Here is a 20,700-nt window from a genome sequence, read left to right on the forward strand (position 1 = left end):
ACTCTTTAATTAAACATTTGTTTTCTGTTAAATTGATTTTGACTAATGAAATTATTTGCTTCTTATTAACATCCTTAACTATTTGCCGGATATATTTTTTTGCCATTCCTCACCACAAACCCTTTTGGCGGGGGATACCAATTCATCGAATTTGCATGTTATTTTTAGGATTACTTCCCTTTGTTGTTTCTATAAATAGGTTATATTGTAACATTTTTATTACTGGCCGTAGGGAAAAATCAAGACCACTTTTCTGTGTCTGTGGTACAACATGCCTGTTACATCCAAATTTTAGGTGTATTTTGACCTATATGTACCTGGTAAAGAGTTTCCTGTGGACTGATGTTAGGATTAATTTCCATTGTTGTTACTATAAATAACTTGTATGATAACTTTTTTATAATTGGCTGAAAAATGTCATATGAAAACATCTGTAGATTTTTATATATGCAAATTTTAATCCAATTGTTTTGTTATAACATATTGTATATATAGTACAATATTGTTTATACATCATTGACAGATATCACATATCACTTCATTATGTTATACTGCAGTAGAGAAAATTAGGTGCTTTCCAGTAGGGGACTTTGTATTGCATGGCAATACTTCATTCACTTCTTTGATTAGGAAGAAAAAAAGTAAATCTGTTGCTCAAAGTTGACTAAAATATTTCTTACGTGGCTAACAATAGAGAGAACAAAAGGGTAGCCTTATACGTATTCTTTTGTAGAGACCTCATCTATAAGTCTGAATTTGTGCCATACATATGTCAAGAAGTATTTGACCTAGAGTCATCAAACATGATAGAATTGTTATTTAGCACATGATGTTGTGCATCTGAGGATTTGTTTGGAATTACACTTAGCAAGAGGCAGTATATAACCTAGAGTCATGAAACATTTTAGTATTGTTATTTAGCATGTGAAGTTGTGCAGAATGAGTTTCGTTTGAGATCTCACTCAGCTAGACCAGAGTTACAGCCCATGACAGTCAAAAATGTGCTTTAAGGGCATGAAAGTCTGCTTAGCATGTATCCCAAAAAGTGTTTGACCTAGGGTCATGAAACTTTACAGGATTGATATATAGCATGTAAAGTTGTGCACCTAGAGTTTTGTTTGGAATTTCACTAAGCCAGATCAGAATTATGGTCCTTGACTTAGTAAAAGATTATGCATTAAAAGTCTGTAAGTTTGTGTCACATATATCTAACAAAATGTTTGACCTAGAGTCATGAAACCATATAGGAATATTATTCATCATGAGTTGTGCACCTGGGGTTTAGTTTGGGATTTTAGTCTGCAAGGCCTGCGTTAAACGTCTAAAAAGTTTGTGTTACATATATGACCTACAGTTATGACACTATAGGAATGTTGTTTTGACCCCCAACCCGGATGACTCACTCCTCCAACCCAAAGTAATATGAAAATAGTTATCAGATATGACTGTATAGTGACAGGAAGTGGGGGCACCAGTGTCCTTTGAACACACATGGAATCCAGTTAAATTGGTAGTGTTCTCTAAGTATTATATTGTAGCTATTACCATAATATAAAATGAAAGGCATTATTTGAAATTTCAGGTCAGAAGTTGGTACAATATTCAGCCTGAGCTGGCTGATTACATGGTACGGACATGTACTTCCACATTTACGAGATATTGTACGATGTTATGATTTCTTCATTGCCTGTCACCCTCTAATGCCCATATATTTGGCAGCTGCAGTATGTATATAAACATTTACATTGTAAAGTGAATATATTTTGCAGGTTTGTAGAACTGTCTGACTATGCATTTTTAGCTCACCTGAGCCAAAGGCTCATGGTGAGCTTTTGTGACCGCTCAATGTCCGTCCTGCGTCGTGCGTCCGTCAAATTTTTCTAAAAAAATCTTCCTGAAAACTACTGGGCAGAATTACACCAGCCTTCACAGAAATGATCCTTGGGTGGCCCCCTGTCAAAACTGTTCAAAGAATTGAATTCATGCAGAACTCTGCTTGCCATGGCAAACAAAAGGAAAAACTTTAAAAATCTTCTTGTCCATAACCGCAAGGCGTAGAGTCTTGATATTTGGCATGTGACATCATCTAATGGTCCTCTATGAAGATTGTTCAAATTTTGCCCCTGGGGTGAAAAGAGGCCCCACCCCGGGGGTCACCAGTTTTACATAGACTTATATAGGAAAAAACTTTGAAAAACCTCTTGTCCAAAACCACAGGGCCTAGGGCTTTGATATTTTGTATATGACATCATCTAGTGGTCCTCTACTAAGATTGTTCAAATTTTTCCCCTAGGGTCAAATATGGCTCTTCTGAGGGTCACATGGTTTACATAGACTTATATGGGGAAAAACTGAAAATCTTCTTGTCCAAACCACATAGACTAGGGTATTGATATTTGTAATGTAGCATCATCTTCTTGTCTAAAACCACAAGACCTATGCCTTTGATATTTGGTATGTAGCATTGCCTTATGGTCCTCTACCAAAATTGGTCAAATTATAATCCTGGGGTGAAAAGGGACCAAGCCCTAGGGGGTATCAAGTTTTACATAGCCGTATGTAGGAAAAAAACTTTAAAAATCTTCTTGTCAAAAACCGCAAAGGGTAGAGCCTTGATATTTGGCATGCAACATCATCTTATGGTCCTCTATGAAGATTTTCAAATTGTGCTCCTGGGGTGAAAAGAGGCCCCTCCCCGGGGCTTGCAAGTTTTACATAGACTTATATAGGAAAAAATATTCTTGTCTGAAAGTTCAAGGCCTTGGCCTTTGATATTTGATATGTACCATTGCCTAGTGGGTTTCTAACAAGATTGTTCAAATTATGCCCCTGGGGTGAAAAGAAGTCCTGTTCTGTGGGGGTCACTTGTTATATGAGTTATATAGGAATTAAAACTTAAAAAATTATCAGATCATATTTCCTAGACTGTTTAATTATAATTACCTGATGACCCCCAAGCGATTAGGGGTCACCTGACTGACCTTGACCTACTGACCTACTTTCTTGTTTTTTAAGATACAGCCTTGAAATTTGGACAGACAGACAGACAGACAAATTCTTTATTTCATCTCATGTACAGTTTTGCACACCAGTCTTAAAACTGATTTTCAGTGATCATGAATGTGACCTACTTTTTAGCTCACCTAAGCCAAAGGCTCATGGTGAGCTTTTGTGACCGCTCAATGTCCGCCGTGTGTCGTGTTCTTCATGCATGGAGGGATTTTAATGTAACTTGGCGCAAGTGTTCACCATCATGAGATGGAGTGCCATGCGCAAGAACCAGGTCCCTAAGTCTAAGGTCAAGGTCACACTTAGGAGGTCAAAGGTCAAATTCAAGAATGACTTTGTCCGGAGTATTTCTTCTTCATGCATGGAGGGATTTTGATGTAACTTGGCACAAATGTTCACTGCCATGAAGCACCCTTGATTTTAGAATAACTTCCCTTTGTTATTACTATTAATAGTTTATATTTTAACATTTTTATTACTGACCGTAGGGAAAAATTAAGACTTTTTGGTGGTACAACATGCATGTTACATCCAGTATTTAGGTGTACTTTGACCTATCTCTACTTGGTAAGGAGTTTAGTGTGGACTTATATTATATAGAATTAAAAAAAATAATTCGTAAGGATTAACTTCCCTTTGATGGTACTATAAATAACTTATATCAACTCTTTTATAATTGGCCAGAAAAATTCCATATGTAAATACAGGTGCTTAGAAATTTGTGACATTCTGATACTCTTGTTCCCTATATGTATATATTGGAAACATTAAAAATGTTCTTGTTAGAAACAGCAGGCCAAATTTTAAAACAATTTTACACAAGTGTTTGTTGGATATTTACTGGTTATATCAGGGTTTGACTATCTACCATAATTGTTCAAATTATAGCCCTAGTTTAAGATACAGCCTTGAAATTTGGATGACTTATACAGTTTTGCACTCCAGTCTTAACACTGACTTTCAGTGACCATGAGTTTGACCTACTGATCTACTTCCTTAATATTTTAGCATCAGTTTGACATTTGAAACATGTAGCTCATACTACTCAGGTGAACGATCCAGGGTCATCATGACCCTCTTGTTTCTTTAGTGGTCTTCTGAATCAAAATGAAAGATTCATTTATAGTGACTGAACATCATTATTGACAGATAATCTTATTGTCACATATTAATACACAGTAAAGAAGTTAGATGTAACTGATGTAGTTACTTTAAAATTGATTGTTTTGATATCAGGCTTTAATTGATCGTGAGTTGTCCAGATGACAGCTTTAGCCACCGTATTAGTATGGCCACATATATTATATCCGCATGAAAATAGCTAGAGAGAATAAAATCAGTTTTGCAGAATCTGGAAGTGAATATACAAAAATGGTTAATTTGTGTAATATTTTCAAATTTTTTACAGCCGCCTTTGAATTGTAAAGTAACCAAATACCAGCCTCTCTTGTAAAGTGAAAAAATGCCTTAGTCATTGAATTCCTTCATGTCTCTAGCTTCATCGTCCATATTGTTCTTCCTTTGTTTTTCCATATTAATTCTTTCTTCCTCTCTTATCTCTTCCTCCTTAGTTTATGCTTCCTTTTTCTCCATTCAAGTATTTTTTTTTCTGCAGATTGTACTGTACAGGCAGAAAGAGATCTTGGAAATTGAATGTGATATGTGTATATTACATGGACTTTTATCAAAAATTCCTGATGATTTGCCATATGAACAGTTGATTGTACGTGCTGGAGAGCTCTACCAGAAATATTCACCAGATGAATTGGCACATGAAGCTATTCTTAACTTTAAGCGATCCCAGGAGTAAGTGTTGTGTTAAAAACATTTTTAGCCTAACTAAACAAAGTATATGGAGAGAATCCTGCTCCTGCTCATCCACAGCTTGGTTAAAAGTTTTGATGCACTTCAATTTATCTGAATTATTGTACCCCCCGAACAACAAAGTTGTAAGGGGGGGTATACTGGTTTCAGGTTGTCTGTCTGTCCGTCCGTCCGTCTGTCTGTCTGTCCGTAGACACAATCTTGTGCGCACCATCTCTCCTCATCCCCATGACACAATTTAATGAATCTTCACACAAGTGATCAGTAACAACAGTAGTTGTGCATGGGGCATGTTAGGTTCTTTCAGAAAAAAAAATTGCAGAGTTACGGGACTTTGTTTTTTGTTACTATACTGTATACATAGACACAATCTTGTGCGCACCATCTCTCCTCATCCCCTTGACACAGTTTAATGAAACTTCACACAAGTGATCAGTAACAACAGTAGTTGTGCATGGGGCATGTTAGGTTCTTTCAGAAAAATGTTTTGCGGTGTTACAGGACTTTGTTTTTTGTTACTATACTATATACATAGACACAATCTTGTGCGCACCATCTCTCCTCATCCCCTTGACACAATTTAATGAAACTTCACACAAGTGATCAGTAACAACAGTAGTTGTGCATGGGGCATGTTAGGTTCTTTCAAAAGAAAAAATTGCAGAGTTAGGGACTTTGTTTTTCGTTAACATACTATGTACATACAGTCTACATATGCAATCTTGTGCGCGCCTAATCTTACGAACCCTTTGCACACAGTTTAATGAAACTTCACACAAGTGATCAGTAACAACAGTAGTTGTGCATGGGGCATGTTAGGTTCTTTCAGAAAAAAAAATTGCAGAGTTACGGGACTTTGTTTTTTGTTACTATACTATATACATAGACACAATCTTGTGCGCACCATCTCTCCTCATCCCCTTGACACAATTTAATGAAACTTCACATAAGTGATCAGTAACAACAGTAGTTGTGCATGGGGCATGTTAGGTTCTTTCAAAAGAAAAAATTGCAGAGTTAGGGACTTTGTTTTTCGTTAACATACTATGTACATACAGTCTACATATGCAATCTTGTGCGCACCTAATCTTCCGAACCCTTGCACACAGTTTAATGAAACTTCACACAAGTTATCAGTAACAACAGTAGTTGTGCATGGGGTATGTTAGGTTCTTTCAGAAAAAAAAATTGCAGAGTTATGGGACTTTGTTTTTTGTTACTATACTATATACATAGACACAATCTTGTGCGCACCATCTCTCCTCATCCCCTTGACACAGTTTAATGAAACTTCACACAAGTGATCAGTAACAACAGTAGTTGTGCATGGGGCATGTTAGGTTCTTTCAGAAAAATGTTTTGCGGAGTTACAGGACTTTGTTTTTTGTTACTATACTATATACATAGACACAATCTTGTGCGCACCATCTCTCCTCATCCCCTTGACACAATTTAATGAAACTTCACACAAGTGATCAGTAACAACAGTAGTTGTGCATGGGGCATGTTAGGTTCTTTCAAAAAAAAATTGCAAAGTTATGGGACTTTGTTTTTCGTTAACATACTATGTACATACAGTCTACATATGCAATCTTGTGCGCGCCTAATCTTCCGAACCCTTGCACACAATTTAATGAAACTTCACACAAGTGATCAGTACCACCCCTAGTTGTGCATGGTGCATGTTACGTTCTTTTAGATAAATATTCTGCATAGTTATGGGACTTTGTTTTTTGTTACTATGCTGTATACATACAGTCTATATACATACAGTCCACATAATTATGCAATCTTGTGTGCGTGCGTCAGATTTTAATGTATTATGTCAGTGCATGCGGGGGGGTACATTCATCACCTTTAGTGATAGCTCTAGTTACATGATAGATTTGCTTCAGACTTAAAACATTGTTCCTCATAATCACCTACATCATATGACACAAGGGCTATAACTCTTGCACTAATATTTTATGGTTACATGTATATAGTAGTAATTCTGTCAAAAATCTGCTCCCGTGTTATAGTTGAAAAAAGTCCTTAATAGATAGATCCTAATTTTTCTATTTTTAGCTCACCTGTCACAAAGTGACAAGGTGAGCCTTTGTGATCACGTGGCGTTCATCATCCGTCGTCCGTCCGTACATGCATAAACTTTTGCTTGTGACCAAAACTAGGTCAGTAAGTCTAAAAATAGAAAATCCTTGTGACCTCCCTAGAGGCCATATTTTTCAATGGATCTTCATGAAAATTGGTCAGAATGTTCAACTTGATGATATCTAAGTCAGTTTGGAAACTTGATCAGGTGAGGTCCAAAACTAGGTCAGTAGGTCTAAAAATAGAAAAACCTTGTGACCTCTCTAGAGGCAGTATTTTTCATGGGATCTGTATGAAAGCTGGTCTGAATATTTATCTTGATGATATCTAGGTCAGGTTCGAAACTGGGTCAACTGCGGTCAAAAACTAGGTCATTAGGTCTAAAAATAGAAAAACCTTGTGACCTCCCTAGAGGCCATATTTTTCATGGATCTTCATGAAAATTGGTCAGAATGTTCACCTTGATGATATCTAGGTCAAGGACGAAACTGGGTCAACTGCGGTCAAAAACTAGGTCAGTAGGTCTAAAAATAGAAAAACCTTGTGACCTCCCTAGAGGCCATATTTTTCAATGGATCTTCATGAAAATTGGTCAGAATGTTCACCTTGATGATAGGTTTAAAAATAGAAAAACCTTGTGACCTCTCTAGAGTCCATACTTTTCAATGGATCTTCATGAAAATTGGTCAGAATGTTCACTTTGATGATACCTAGTTCAAGTTCGAAACCAGGTCACATGCCTTAAAAAACTAGGTCAGTAGGTCAAATAATAGAAAAATCTTGTGACCTCTCTAGTTTTTCTATTTTTAAACCTATCATCAAGTATGTGACCTTCCTAGAGGCCATATTTTTCAATGGATCTTCATGAAAATTGGTCAGAATGTTCAACTTGATGATATCTAAGTCAGGTTGGAAACTTGATCAGGTGAGGTCCAAAACTAGGTCAGTAGGTCTAAAAATAGAAAAACCTTGTGACCTCTCTAGAGGCGATATTTTTCATGGGATCTGTATGAAAGTTGGTCTGAATATTCATCTTGATGATATCTAGGTCAAGTTCGAAACTGGGTCAACTGCGGTCAAAAACTAGTTCAGTAGGTCTACGTGGTCTGTTTGTCTGTGCATAAACTTTTGCTTGTGACCACTCTAGTTTAAGATCCAGCCTTGAAATTTGGATGACATGTACAGTTTTGCACACCAATCTTTAAACTGTCTTTCAGTGACCATAAATGTGACCTACTTTCTAATATTTTAGCATCAGTTTGCCGTTTGAAACATGTGGAACAATATAATCAGGTGAGCGATTCAGGGTCATCATGACCCTCTTGTTAGTGCATAGGGGCCAGATGGGCATTATTTCACTCGTGGAATGTATTTTACATAAGACACTTTTCAACGCCGTTCATAATAAAACTTCAACTCCCTTTTATAGTCATTCACACTGTACCTAACCATAGTGTCAATTAACAACAATTATCAGTTGGACTGTCAAATTGTTTACTAGCTCATCAGATTTTTTTTTTTAAAATAGATGAGTTATTGTTATCACTTGATCGTCGTTAGTGTCTGTCGGCGTCAGCATTGCCTGGTTAAGTTTTATGTTTAGGTCAGCTTTTCTCCTAAACTATCAAAGCTATTGCTTTAAATCTTGCAACACTTGTTCACCATCAAAAGTTGACTCTGTACAGCAAGAAACCTCACTCCATCCTGCTTTTTGGAAGAATTATGGCCCCTTTTGAACTTAGAATATCAGATTTCTTGGTTATGTTTTATGTTTAGGTCAACTTTTCTTCTAAAGTATCAAAGTTATTGCTTTAAATCTTGCAACACTTGTTCACCATCAAAAGTTGACTCTGTACAGCAAGAAACCTCACTCCATCCTGCTTTTTGGAAGAATTATGGCCCCTTTTGAACTTAGAATATCAGATTTCTTGGTTATGTTTTATGTTTAGGTCAACTTTTCTTCTAAAGTATCAAAGTTATTGCTTTAAAACTTGCAACTCTTGTTCACCATCAAAAGCGGGTAACTCCATTCTGCTTTTTGGAAGAATTATGGCCCCTTTTCATGGGTATGACAATATTTCTATTATACGGAGACAAAAAAATCAGATGAGCGTCTGCACCCACAAGGCGGTGCTGTTGTTTAACAAGGTCATAAAACAGGCTGCTCTAATTGATAGGTGGTACACGATAGTGACACATGCGACATGCTGGCAAATTCTAAAAAATAAATATATTTTTAGCTCGACTATTCGAAGAATAAGTAGAGATATCCTACTCACCACGGCGTCGGCATCACACCTTGGTTAAGTTTTTCGTACCAGTCCACTTTTTGACAAAGTCTTTTGAGATGAAGCTTCAAAACTTTCAACACTTGTTTACCATCACCATGGCCACTTGTAGGCAAGAGCACTTAACTCTATCAAGGATTTTGGCTGAATTATGGCCCCTTTTGACTTAGAAATCATGGTTAAGTTTTTTGTACCAGTTCATATTTTGGCAAAGTCTTTTGAGATAAAGCTTTGAAACTTTCAACACTTGTTAAGCATCACCTTGTCTAGTTATAGACAAGAGTACATAACCCCATCAAGGATTTTGGCTGAATTATGGCCCCTTTTAACTTTGAAATATTGGTTAAGTTTTTCGTACCAGTTCATATTTTGACAAAGTCTTTCGAGATAAAGCTTTGAAACTTTCAACACTTGTTTATCATCACCATGTCTAGTTATAGGCAAGAGCACATAACTCCATCAAGAATTTTGGCTGAATTATGGCCCTTTTTGACTTAGAAATCTTGGTTAAGTTTTTCGTACCAGTTCATATTTTGGCAGAGTCTTTTGAGATAAAGTTTTAAAACTTTCAACACTTGTTTACCATCACCATGACCAGTTATAGACAAATGTACATAACTCCATCAAGGATTATGACTGAATTATGGCCCCTTTCTACTTAGAAATCTTGGTTAAGTTTTTTCGTACCAGTTCATATTTTGTGTAAAGTGTTTGACATATGGCTTTGAAACTTTTATCACTTATTCAGTATAATAGTCTATATCTGTAGGAAAGAGTACATATTATAGTGCTATTTTTAGATACAGTTGCGACGGTCTAAATTTTAATCGATTTGAATGTATCTTCTTAAAATCTGAATTAGTTACATATGTTCATGATTGTAGTTATAAATAAATAAATAAAGCACTAGGGTCGGCAGGTCTAAGTAGGTAGGGTTGGGTTACCCTAAACAAACAATTTTAGGCCTTATTACCATGATTACGTACCGATGATTCGCGTTTTAAACAGCGGAATATATTGTGTATATGCCAGTCACTTAATAAAAAAGTTAAAAATTCCATTTAAACATGCCGAATATTCGAATATGGCAAACCAAATATTCGAATATTTATTTCAGTATTCGTTCCCATCCCTACTAAATGGATTTGTTTCAAATTTAAACTGTTTTCAGAACTACTAGTTTAGTATCATTATAAGCAAGATTATAATAAAATGTCTTTTTAAACTTATTTCAGATTGGCAAAAGCAAGAATTCAGAATCGTCAAAGACCAGTTCAGAAAAAAGTAGTGAAACGGAAACGTTGGATATCATTATTCTATCTAGATGGCTCGAGTATTTATCTAAAATTAACTTTCTGGACATTGACAGCAGTGTTTAGTGCAGCTTTGATTGCGTATTTTAAATCTTCCAATTGGGAAAAAGGATGGTGGACCTAGTTATGTCACCCACCACACAGTGGTGTGTGAGACATATTGATTTACACCTGTCTGTGTGTTTGTCTGTCATCTGTGTGTCTGTCACAAATCTTGTCCACACTGTAAGTCAAACAGTTCTCATCTGATCTTCACCAAATTGAACAAAATGCGTTTGCTAAGAAGTCCTCGCCCAAGTTCGATAACTAGCCAAATCGGCTCTGGCAATTTGGAATTGTGGCCCTTGAATTACTGATCTGTACCACTCATCTGAATCACTTTGAATCACTAAACCAAAACTGAACCGAACCACTTATCCGAAACACTTTGAATCACTAAACCAAAAGTTACTGAACCGAGTGACCCTTTAAATTACTGAAACAAAACTTACTCCTGAAGTGTACTTTTCTGAACCAAAACTTACTCCAGAAGTGTACTTTTTTTTACAATTTAGATGGTTAGGCAGTTGTGGGAGACATGCGCTTTTCTCAAAAGCAGCTCTAGTTATACTTTTGTTTTATTATCGATGATGAGTAAGCTTGAACCATAGATATCTGGAGTCTGTCTGGCTGATGTCATATTGGCATTATTTAATATGATAAGAAAATGTCAGTGCTGAATAAATAAAGATGTCTCAGTGATATATGACTATTAGCTATTAAATGTGAACACTTGGAGCTCAGCATGTGTTTTAAGTTAACCTGAAAGAAAGGTTCAAAGTGAGCTATAGTGGAGGTGCCGTGTCTGTTATATGTCAGTGTTTTGCCTTTAAACAACTTCTTCTCATTAATCACTTTGTGGATCTTCACAAACTTGCTCTATAGCATCTTTGTAAAGTCCTCTCTAATGTTTGTTCGAATGGTTCTGCTTTACTGAATTTAGCGGCCATCTTGTTAAAAATAGAAAAACCTTTAATGAATTTTCTCCTGAACAGTTAGAAAGATTATCACCGAACCAGGTCTGTAACAACCTTATAAGATCCTCTTTCATCTATTTACAAATGGTTCTGCTTGACTGATTTTTGAGGCTGTCAGAGCTCAAAATAGAAAAACCTTCAAAAGACTCAGTCTCATGAACCTCTTTATGGATCTTACCAAACTTGGGCCTTAGCTAAACTGAAAGGTCCTCTCTCAGTTTTATCAAAATTAATGATTTTTGATGAATCATCACCAAACTTGGGTCTGTAGCATCTTTGTACAGACCTGCCTCGACTTTGTTCAAATGGTTCTGCTTGGCTGCTTGTAGAGGCTGCAACAGTATAAAAAGAACCACTTTCAATGAACAACTTAATGGATGTTCATTTAACTTGATCAGCAAGATCTAAAGGTCACAGTCCTCCTTAGGTGAGCTATCTAAGCCCATTTGGGCCTCTTGTTTACATTATACTTTTAACTGAGATGGTACAGATCTTTGTACACATTTAACTGATTAAGTTTCGGGTTTTAGCTCAACTTTACCAGATATATGGAGAGCTGTCCTGCTCAACTTTGAGTCTGCGTTTGCGTCCCTACCTTTGTTAACTCCCTCAGGCTGACATCGTAACATACCTGTTGCAGAGAGATAAGAATTACCACCTGTCATCGAAGAACATTATCTGATCTGATCATTATCACACTTGCATGCAATCAATTGAAATCTTGCAGGGAAACATTAATAACTTGGATGTAAATTAAAATAAACTTACAAAATCTTCGAAGTTTGAACAATATTTTTATACCCGATTTCGTCCGTAACTTACACCTCTTTTACTGAGATTCTGGTCAGGAAGGACTGATGCGACATGGGAATAGGACAAGACCACAGTTTTTGCCAGGATAAAAACAAGTCAGAAAGTCGATCTTTGTTTACACCATGTAATTTTACATTGAAGAGAATTCAAGGGGAGTAACTACCTATGACTTGGGCATAGGTAAAAGCCGATATTGAGATCCGGCGTCTTAAATGAATTTTGTATAAAATGTGAAATTAAGAGCTCCTGCAAAAGCTTTAAAGAAATGCTGATTTTAGCTGACCTGAGCAATGCTCAGGTGAGTTATTGTTATCTCTCAATGTCCGTCATCTGTCTGTCTGTCAACATTTAGCTTGTGTATGCGATAGAGGCTGTATTTTTTAACTGATATTCATGAAATTTTGTCAGAATGATTATCTTGATGAAATTTAGGGCAAGTTCGTAAATGGGTCATCTGGGGTCAAAAACTAGGTCACTAGGTAAAATCAAAGAAAAACCTTGTGTATGTGATAGAGGCTGTATTTTTCAATTGATCTTCATGAATTTGGTCAGAATGATTGCCTTGATCAGTTTTCCGCTGCAATTCGCCAAAGTTGCCAATGGCGGAAAAAAAAAAAATTTGGCGAAAAAAGTTTTTGTCGTAAATGTATTTTTATAATGTGTATTTCTCTGTCTTAAGTACTCTCTGTCTTGCCTAAAAAAATCAATATTACCCGCGGGCGTTTCCTTTCATGGTACACAATACACAGCGTGTCACCAACCGAGGGATTAGCGATTCGGCATCAATTACACAATGCTGCCACATGCTTCTCGATCTTTGACTTTAATTTAAACATGCGATAAACCAATAACAGCTTTGGATGTAGAACGCGTGACGTATTTTATCGGTAAAATTATTAAGCTCCGCCTTTACATATGTCATCGTTGATTGAAGTAATTTGGTGAGGTAGTTTAAATCCTGTTATAGTAAAACAAATAAAAATCATGTTTCACGGACTGAATTAAAAGACACTGACAGCTGATTTATACATGTTTTAAACAACAAGCGGAATCACGAAAGTAGTGTCAAAGAATCCATTTCTAAGTTATATTTTGTAGCAAAACTTCGGAATGAACGACTGACGGGACATCCAGGATAAATTCCAATAATTTTTAAATCATGATCGTAGATTGATTTTGGCAAATTCCAATGAAAAACTGCGATTAACAAGCAGAAATCAATTGTTAAAATTAACTCTGGCAAAAGAAAATAAGTTATAATTTTTATGCCCCAAAAGGGAGGCATATTAGTTTTCAACTGTCCGTCCGTTAGTTCTTCACAACGTTAACTTTTTGCATGAAGGCACTTTACTCGTGAACCACTGCACCCAGGACCTTTCAAACTTCACATGCTGATAGTACTTATTGAGTACACCAACCCTACTGACTTTGGGGTCACCAGGTCAAAGGTCAAGGTCACAGGGGCCAACGTTAACTTTTTGCTTGAAGGCACTTTTCTAGCGAACCACTTCACCCAGGACCTTCAAACTTTACATGCTGGGGTCACCAGGTCAAAGGTCAAGGTGCTGAGGGGGCATTTGTCACCATTAGTGACAGCTCTTGTTCATTTTATAAATAATGCTAGTCTTGATTACCTTTTTAGCTCACCTGAGCACAAAGTGCTCAAGGTGAGCTTTTATGAACGCCCTGTGTGGGCGTCGTCAGTCATCCGTCGTCAGTCATCAACAATTTGACTGTTAACACTCTAGAGGTCACAATTTTGGCCTAATCTTAATGAAACTTGGTCAGAATGTTACCCTCATAAAAATCTTGGACTAGTTCGATATTGGGTCATCTGGGGTCAAAAACTAGGTCACCAGATCAAATCAAAAGAAAAGCTTGTTAACACTCTAGAGGTCACAATTTTGACCCAATCTTAATGAAACTTGTTCAGAATGTTACCCTCAATAAAATCTTGGAAGAATTCGATATTGGGTCATCTGGGGTCAAAAACTAGGTCACCAGGTCAAATCAAAGGAAAAGCTTGTTAACACTCTAGAGGTCACATATTTGGCCTAATCTTAATGAAACTTGGTCAGAATGTTACCCTCAATAAAATCTCGGACAAGTTCGATATTGGTTCATCTGGGGTTAAAAACTAGGTCACAAGGTCAAATCAAAGGAAAAACTTGTTAACACTCTAGAGGTCACAATTTTGGTCCAATCTTAATGAAACTTGGTCAGAATGTTACCCTTAATAAAATCTTAGATGAGTTCGATATTGGGTCATCTGGGGTCAAAAACTAGGTCACCAGGTCAAATCGAAGGAAAAGCTTGTTAACACTGTAGAGGCCACATTTATAATTATATCTTTATGAAACTTAGAATGTTAATCTTGTTGATCTTTAGGTCAAGTTCGAATCAGGGTCAGGTGGGCTCAAAAACTAGGTCACTAGGTCAAATCAAAGGAACAGCTTGTTAACACTGTAGAGGCCACATTTATGGCTGTATCTTCATGAAACTTGGTCAGAATGTTACTCATGATGATCTTAAAAGTCCAGTTTGAATCTGGGTCATGTAGGGTCAAAAACTAGGTCACCAGGTCAAATCGAAGGAAAAGCTAGTTAACACTCTAGAGGCCACATTTATGATCGTATCTTAATGAAACTTGGTCAGAATGTTAATCTTGATGATCTATAGATAATGTTTAAATCTGGGTCAGGTGGGGTCAAAAACTTGGTCATCGGGTCGGGTCAAAGGAAAAGCTTGTTAACACTCTAAAGGCCACATTTATGATCATATCTTTATGAAGCTTAGTCAGAATGTTAATCTTGATGATTTTTAGGTCAAGTTCGAATCTGGGTCAGGTGGGATCAAAAACTAGGTCACTGGGTCAAATCAAAGGAACAGCTTGTTAACACTGTAGAGGCCACATTTATGACTGTATCTTCATGAAACATTGTCAGAATGTTACTCATGATGATCTTAAAGTCTAGTTTGAATCTGGGTCATGTAGGGTCAAAAACTAGGTCACCAGGTCAAATCAAAGGAAAAGCTAGTAAACACTCTAGAGGCCACATTTATGACCATATCTTAATGAAACTTGGTCAGAATGTTAATCTTGATGATCTATAGGTCATGTTCAGATCTGGGCCAGGTGGGGTCAAAAACTAGGTCACCAGGTCAAATCAAAGGAAAAGCTTGTTTACACTCTAGAGGCCACATTTATGACTGTATCTTTATGAAATTTAGTCAGAATGTTAATCTTGATGATCTTTAGGTCATGTTCAAATCTGGGTGGGGTCAAAAACTAGGTCACCGGGTCAAATCAAAGGAAAAGCTTGTTAACACTCTAGAGGCCACATTTATAACTGTATCTTTATGAAATTTAGTCAGAATGTTAATCTTGATGATCTTTAGGTCAAGTTTTAATCTGGGTCATATGAGGTCAAAAACTAGGTCACCAAGTCAAATCAAAGGAAAAGTTAGTTAACACTTTAGAGGCCACATTTATGACCATATCTATGATATTGATGATCTATAGGTAATGTTTAAATCTGGGTCAGGTGGGGTCAAAAACTAGGTCATCGGGTCAGATCAAAGGAAAAGCTTGTTAACACTGTAGAGGCCACATTTATGACTGTATCTTCATGAAACGTGGTCAGAATGTTACTCATGATGATCTTAAAAGTCCAGTTTGAATCTGGGTCATGTAGGACCAAAACTAGGTCACCAGGTCAAATCAAAGGAAAAGCTAGTTAACACTCTAGAGCCCACATTAATGACCATATCTTAATGAAACTTGGTCAGAATGTTAATCTTGATGATCTATAGGTAATGTTTAAATCTGGGTCAGGTGGGGTCAAAAACTAGGTCATCGGGTCAGGTCAAAGGAAAAGCTTGTTAACACTCTAGAGGCCACATTTATGACAATATCTTTATGAAACTTAGTCAGAATGTTAATCTTGTTGATCTTTAGGTCAAGTTCGAATCAGGGTCAGGTGGGTTCAAAAACTAGGTCATATCTTTATGAAACTTAGTCAGAATGTTAATCTTGATGATCTTTAGGTCAAGTTCGAATCTGGGTCAGGTGGGATCAAAAACTGTGTCACTAGGTCAAATCAAAGGAACAACTTGTTAACACTGTAGAGGCCACATTTAAGACTGTATCTTCATGAAACATGGTCAGAGTGTTACTCATGACCATCTTAAAGTCCAGTTTGAATCTGGATCATGTAGGGTCAAAAACTAGGTCACCAGGTCAAATCAAAGGAAAAGCTAGTTAACACTCTAGGGGCCACATTTATGACCATATCTTAATGAAACTTGGTCAGAATGTTAATCTTGATGATCTGCAGGTCATGTTCAAATCTGGGTGGGGTCAAAAACTAGGTCACCGGGTCAAATCAAAGGAAAAGCTTGTTAACACTCTAGAGGCCACATTTATAACTGTATCTTTATGAAATTTAGTCAGAATGTTAATCTTGATGATCTTTAGGTCAAGTTTTAATCTGGGTCATGTGGGGTCAAAAACTAGGTCACTGGGTCAAATCAAAGGAAAAGCTTGTTAACACTAGAGGCCACATTTATGACTGTATCTTCATGAAACTTAGAATGTTAATCTTGATGATCTTTAGGTCAAGTTCGAACCTTGGTCATATGAGGTCAAAAACTAGGTCACCAAGTCAAATCAGAGGAAAAGTTAGTTAACACTTTAGAGGCCACATTTATGACCATATCTTAATGAAACTATCTTTATGATCTTTAGGTCAATAGGTCAGGTGAGCGATACAGGGCCTTCTTGGCCCTCTTGTTTTTCGTTTGTCACACATTTTCACCACCACAATTTCCGATTAATGAAAATATATTATTGATTTTAAATCAAATGGCCAGATGCTAAATACAATGATATGTATATCTTGTTTGATTTATAAAGTCCTTTTATTTGAAATTCCAGGTCCGGCCTCAGGGGCTCGAGCGCACCCCCCCCCCCCCCCCCCCCCCCCCACCCCCACTCTGCCCCAGGTAGCTGAGAAGTGGCCTATACTCATCAAAGATGCACCGTACTATTTTGGCAAAGGAATTTTTTTTTTTTCAAAATTTCGACCCAGAAATGCACCAGAGGCCACCATTCCATACCTGTATTTCATGATTTCCCCCCTGACCCCATCTCCCTCTCATCAAGAGAGTACTAACCCCTCCATTACCTCAAAATTTTGGACCTCAAAATGCACCAGAGGCCATGATTTCATGCCTGTATTTCAAAAATTTCAAGAAGGAGGGCCCCCTGACCCCCCCCCCCCACCACCACCTCCAATAAAAGTTTTAACAATTAAATAATGAAACTATGAAAATGACAAATTGTTGCAACATGCGCAGTATGTTGGAGAAATACACCTCCCTCCCCTCCCCCTTAAATGTGTCACTGACATCGATATTTTGTGGCGAAAAAAAAATTAGGGCCAGTGGAAACCCTGCTTGATGAAATCTAGGTCAGTTCCAAATATGGGTCATCTGGGGTCAAAAACTAGGTCACTAGGTCAAATCAAAGAAAAAACTTATGTATGCTATAGGGGCTGCATTTTACACGGGGTCTTCATGAAATTTGATCAGAATGTTTGTCTGGATGAAATCTAGGTCGAATTTGAATATGGGTAATCTAGGATGAAAAACTAGGTCACCCAGTCAAATTAAAGAAGAACCTTTTGTACACAATAGGGGCTGCATTTTACACTGGATATTCATAAAATTTAGTCAGAATGATTGCCTTGATGAAATCTAGTTCAAGTTAGAATATGGGTCATCTGTGGTCAAAAACTAGGACAAATCAAAGAAAAACGTTTTGTATGTGATAGAGGGTGTATTTTTCAATTGAGGTTCATGAAATTTGGTCAGAATGATAGCCTTGATCAAATCTAGGTCAAGTTCGAATGTAGGTCATCTTGGCTCAAAAACTAGGTCAAACTGAAGAAAATACTTGCTTACACTTAAGAGACCACATTTTTGGTCCAATCTTAATGAAAATTGGTCAGAATATTTGTTTCCATGAAATCACGAGGTCAAACATATTTACACTGTTATGGTGTGCTTCTCAGATGAGTGACCTAGGGCCATTTTGGCCCTCTCGTTTAAAAACTATTACACCAACAAGTACCCTGCGGCTGGACATACAGCCGTCATATTTACTACCAGTCATGATTTGACCGTTATTTCTCATGTTTGAAATAACTTACATTTGGCAGTGATAACGCTTGCACACGCCGGGAATCTGTCCTTGCGGATTTAGTCGTTTTCATTGCTAAGCCTGGCTCAATCCACTTCCATTGGTTTAAAAATTGCTTGAGTTCTACGTCGTCTTTGTTTTAATATCATCGGCAAATTCAGAATATTTTAAAGAAACATTTAAATCGAAAGCTGTGTGTTATTTGGTAAGTATAAATGTATGTGAAATAACGGTCAAATTACGCCGGGTAGTCAACACGACGGCTGTTTGCAGGTGCAGCTAGGGTACCTGTGATTGCACCTACCTTGATACTTCACATACATATAGAGGACAATATGTAGTAATTGTACGTGTACTATTTTTTGGATGGGATTCAAGATGGCCTACTGGCAGCCATTTTGTATAAAAATGTGTTCCAGTGATTTCTTGAAAACTGTTGCACCTACTCTTAAACTTCACACACACACATAGAGGGCAGTATGTTGTTAATGTTCGTGTAATTCTTATCTGAATCAGATTCAAAATGTCCGATTGTAAAGCACTTTTCCACTAACAAGCGTACACTTCGGGCCCATATATCCACTTACGTGGTACTCGTGTTAAATATTCAACTGGTAGTGGACATTTGTCCCCTCCCCACTGTGGGGCTGCTTGTTACTCCCCTACTGGTTGAAAACCAGTTTGAGGGACTGTAGGAATGCACTTTTCCATCCACCCATCATTCTGTCCTTCCGAAGTTTCGTGTCCATTCCATAACTCTGTCATCCACGAAGGGATTTTGATATTAATCGGCACAAATGTTTCCCATGATGAGACGACATATCATGCGCAAAACCTGGACCTATACCTCAAAGGTCAAGGTCACAAATGGAAGTCAAAGTTCAGCAGTGCTTTTTTGCACGGTATAGTCAATTATTTCAAGATCAGTATCAATTGCATCTATTGCTATGCAGGGGTCAATTTGTACGCTTGTAGGCTCTAACTGCATTTCTTTAAAATATGAAGTCAAATTATCATCAGATGTAGCAGCACCATCATTAAAGCCATGATCATGAACGTCTTTTACAGGTGTAGAAACCTTTGCACACTTTTTACAGGCGAAGCCTCTGGAATTCATGAAAGTTTATAGTTTTCTGTTCCGCAATTGGTGTAATGAATTGCTTCCCCCTTTTCAGTTGGTTAGCAGTAATGTTAAAATTTTTACTGTACGAAATAACTACGGCTTCAGAAATGGTTCGTATTTTTATGCCCACGGCATCTACTGATGCAGGAGGCATATAGTGATTGTCCTGTCTGTCTGTTCGTTGGTCCCTCCGTTCGTCTGTCCGTACGAGTTTAACCCTTTCCCCCATACATACTCATTTTAACACATCTATCCATTACCCCATAGATACTCGTTTTAACACATCTATCCATTACCTCATATATACTCGTTTTAACGCACTTAAATACACTGATAGTTTAAATGCAAAATACCAATAAAATATATCAGCAATGAAGCCAACAAAAGTATATTTGTGATGTTTAAACTATTAATAAAAGATAAATTTTAGAAAAACTTGTGGTTATAATTAAAATTTATTGGTAATTTTCAGTTTAAATTCAGGTGGCATTTTTGAAAATCACATTGACTTTATATATAATAAGAGGGCTATTGGTGAATGGAAAAGTACACAGGTGACCCAAAAGCATGTTATTGTTTTCATTCAAACATTCAATTATGGCAAATTATGTAAAAGTGAGACATTAGATTGGAGTTTAGGTCAGTGTAATAAAAGGTGTGGTTACCATAACAACCATTAAAATCCATAGGTCACTTGTGGAATTTATGCTAATTGACCTGGACCTGTAGGAAGTCTGTTTATTGGGCACAACTGTCAAAACAAAGCAATTAAAGTGTTGTTTGCATCATTTTTTAATATATAGACCAACAAAGTTTTATAGAAAGTGTTTTTGATCAATGCTTCTTATCAAAACATTATGTAATTAATTAATTTTATGATCTATGGCCTATGAAGTTCTGTAAGTTTGGTCCAAGTGTAGATTTTTAATGACTGATTAGAGTTTGTTGATTTTGAAAATCACTTAATATAATCCTTTCTGGACTTACATTTACCTTCAATTAATAAAATTGTGCATTTGTA

The 20,700-nt window shown here is 36.9% G+C and overlaps 1 protein-coding gene across 1 annotated transcript; it reads left to right on the forward strand.

Moving 5' to 3' along the window:
• Window positions 1-1,551: 1,551 nt before the first annotated feature.
• LOC128554208 (TBC1 domain family member 20-like) lies at window positions 1,552-11,302 on the forward strand. Its single transcript, XM_053535455.1, has 3 exons — window positions 1,552-1,724; window positions 4,625-4,815; window positions 10,448-11,302. Exons 1-3 carry the CDS (start codon window positions 1,701-1,703, stop codon window positions 10,647-10,649), a joined length of 417 nt encoding a protein of 138 aa, XP_053391430.1. The 5' UTR covers window positions 1,552-1,700; the 3' UTR covers window positions 10,650-11,302.
• The last annotated feature ends 9,398 nt before the right edge of the window (window positions 11,303-20,700 follow it).

The sequence above is a fragment of the Mercenaria mercenaria genome, unplaced genomic scaffold (assembly GCF_021730395.1).
Source record: "Mercenaria mercenaria strain notata unplaced genomic scaffold, MADL_Memer_1 contig_4831, whole genome shotgun sequence".
Lineage (NCBI taxonomy): Eukaryota > Metazoa > Mollusca > Bivalvia > Venerida > Veneridae > Mercenaria > Mercenaria mercenaria.

Coding starts and splice junctions, on each gene's coding strand:
- LOC128554208 (XM_053535455.1), top strand. CDS start 1,701: ATGCCCATATATTTGGCAGCTGCA. Junction 1,725..4,624: donor CCATATATTTGGCAGCTGCA/GTATGTATATAA, acceptor TTTTTTCTGCAG/ATTGTACTGTACAGGCAGAA. Junction 4,816..10,447: donor AACTTTAAGCGATCCCAGGA/GTAAGTGTTGTG, acceptor AACTTATTTCAG/ATTGGCAAAAGCAAGAATTC.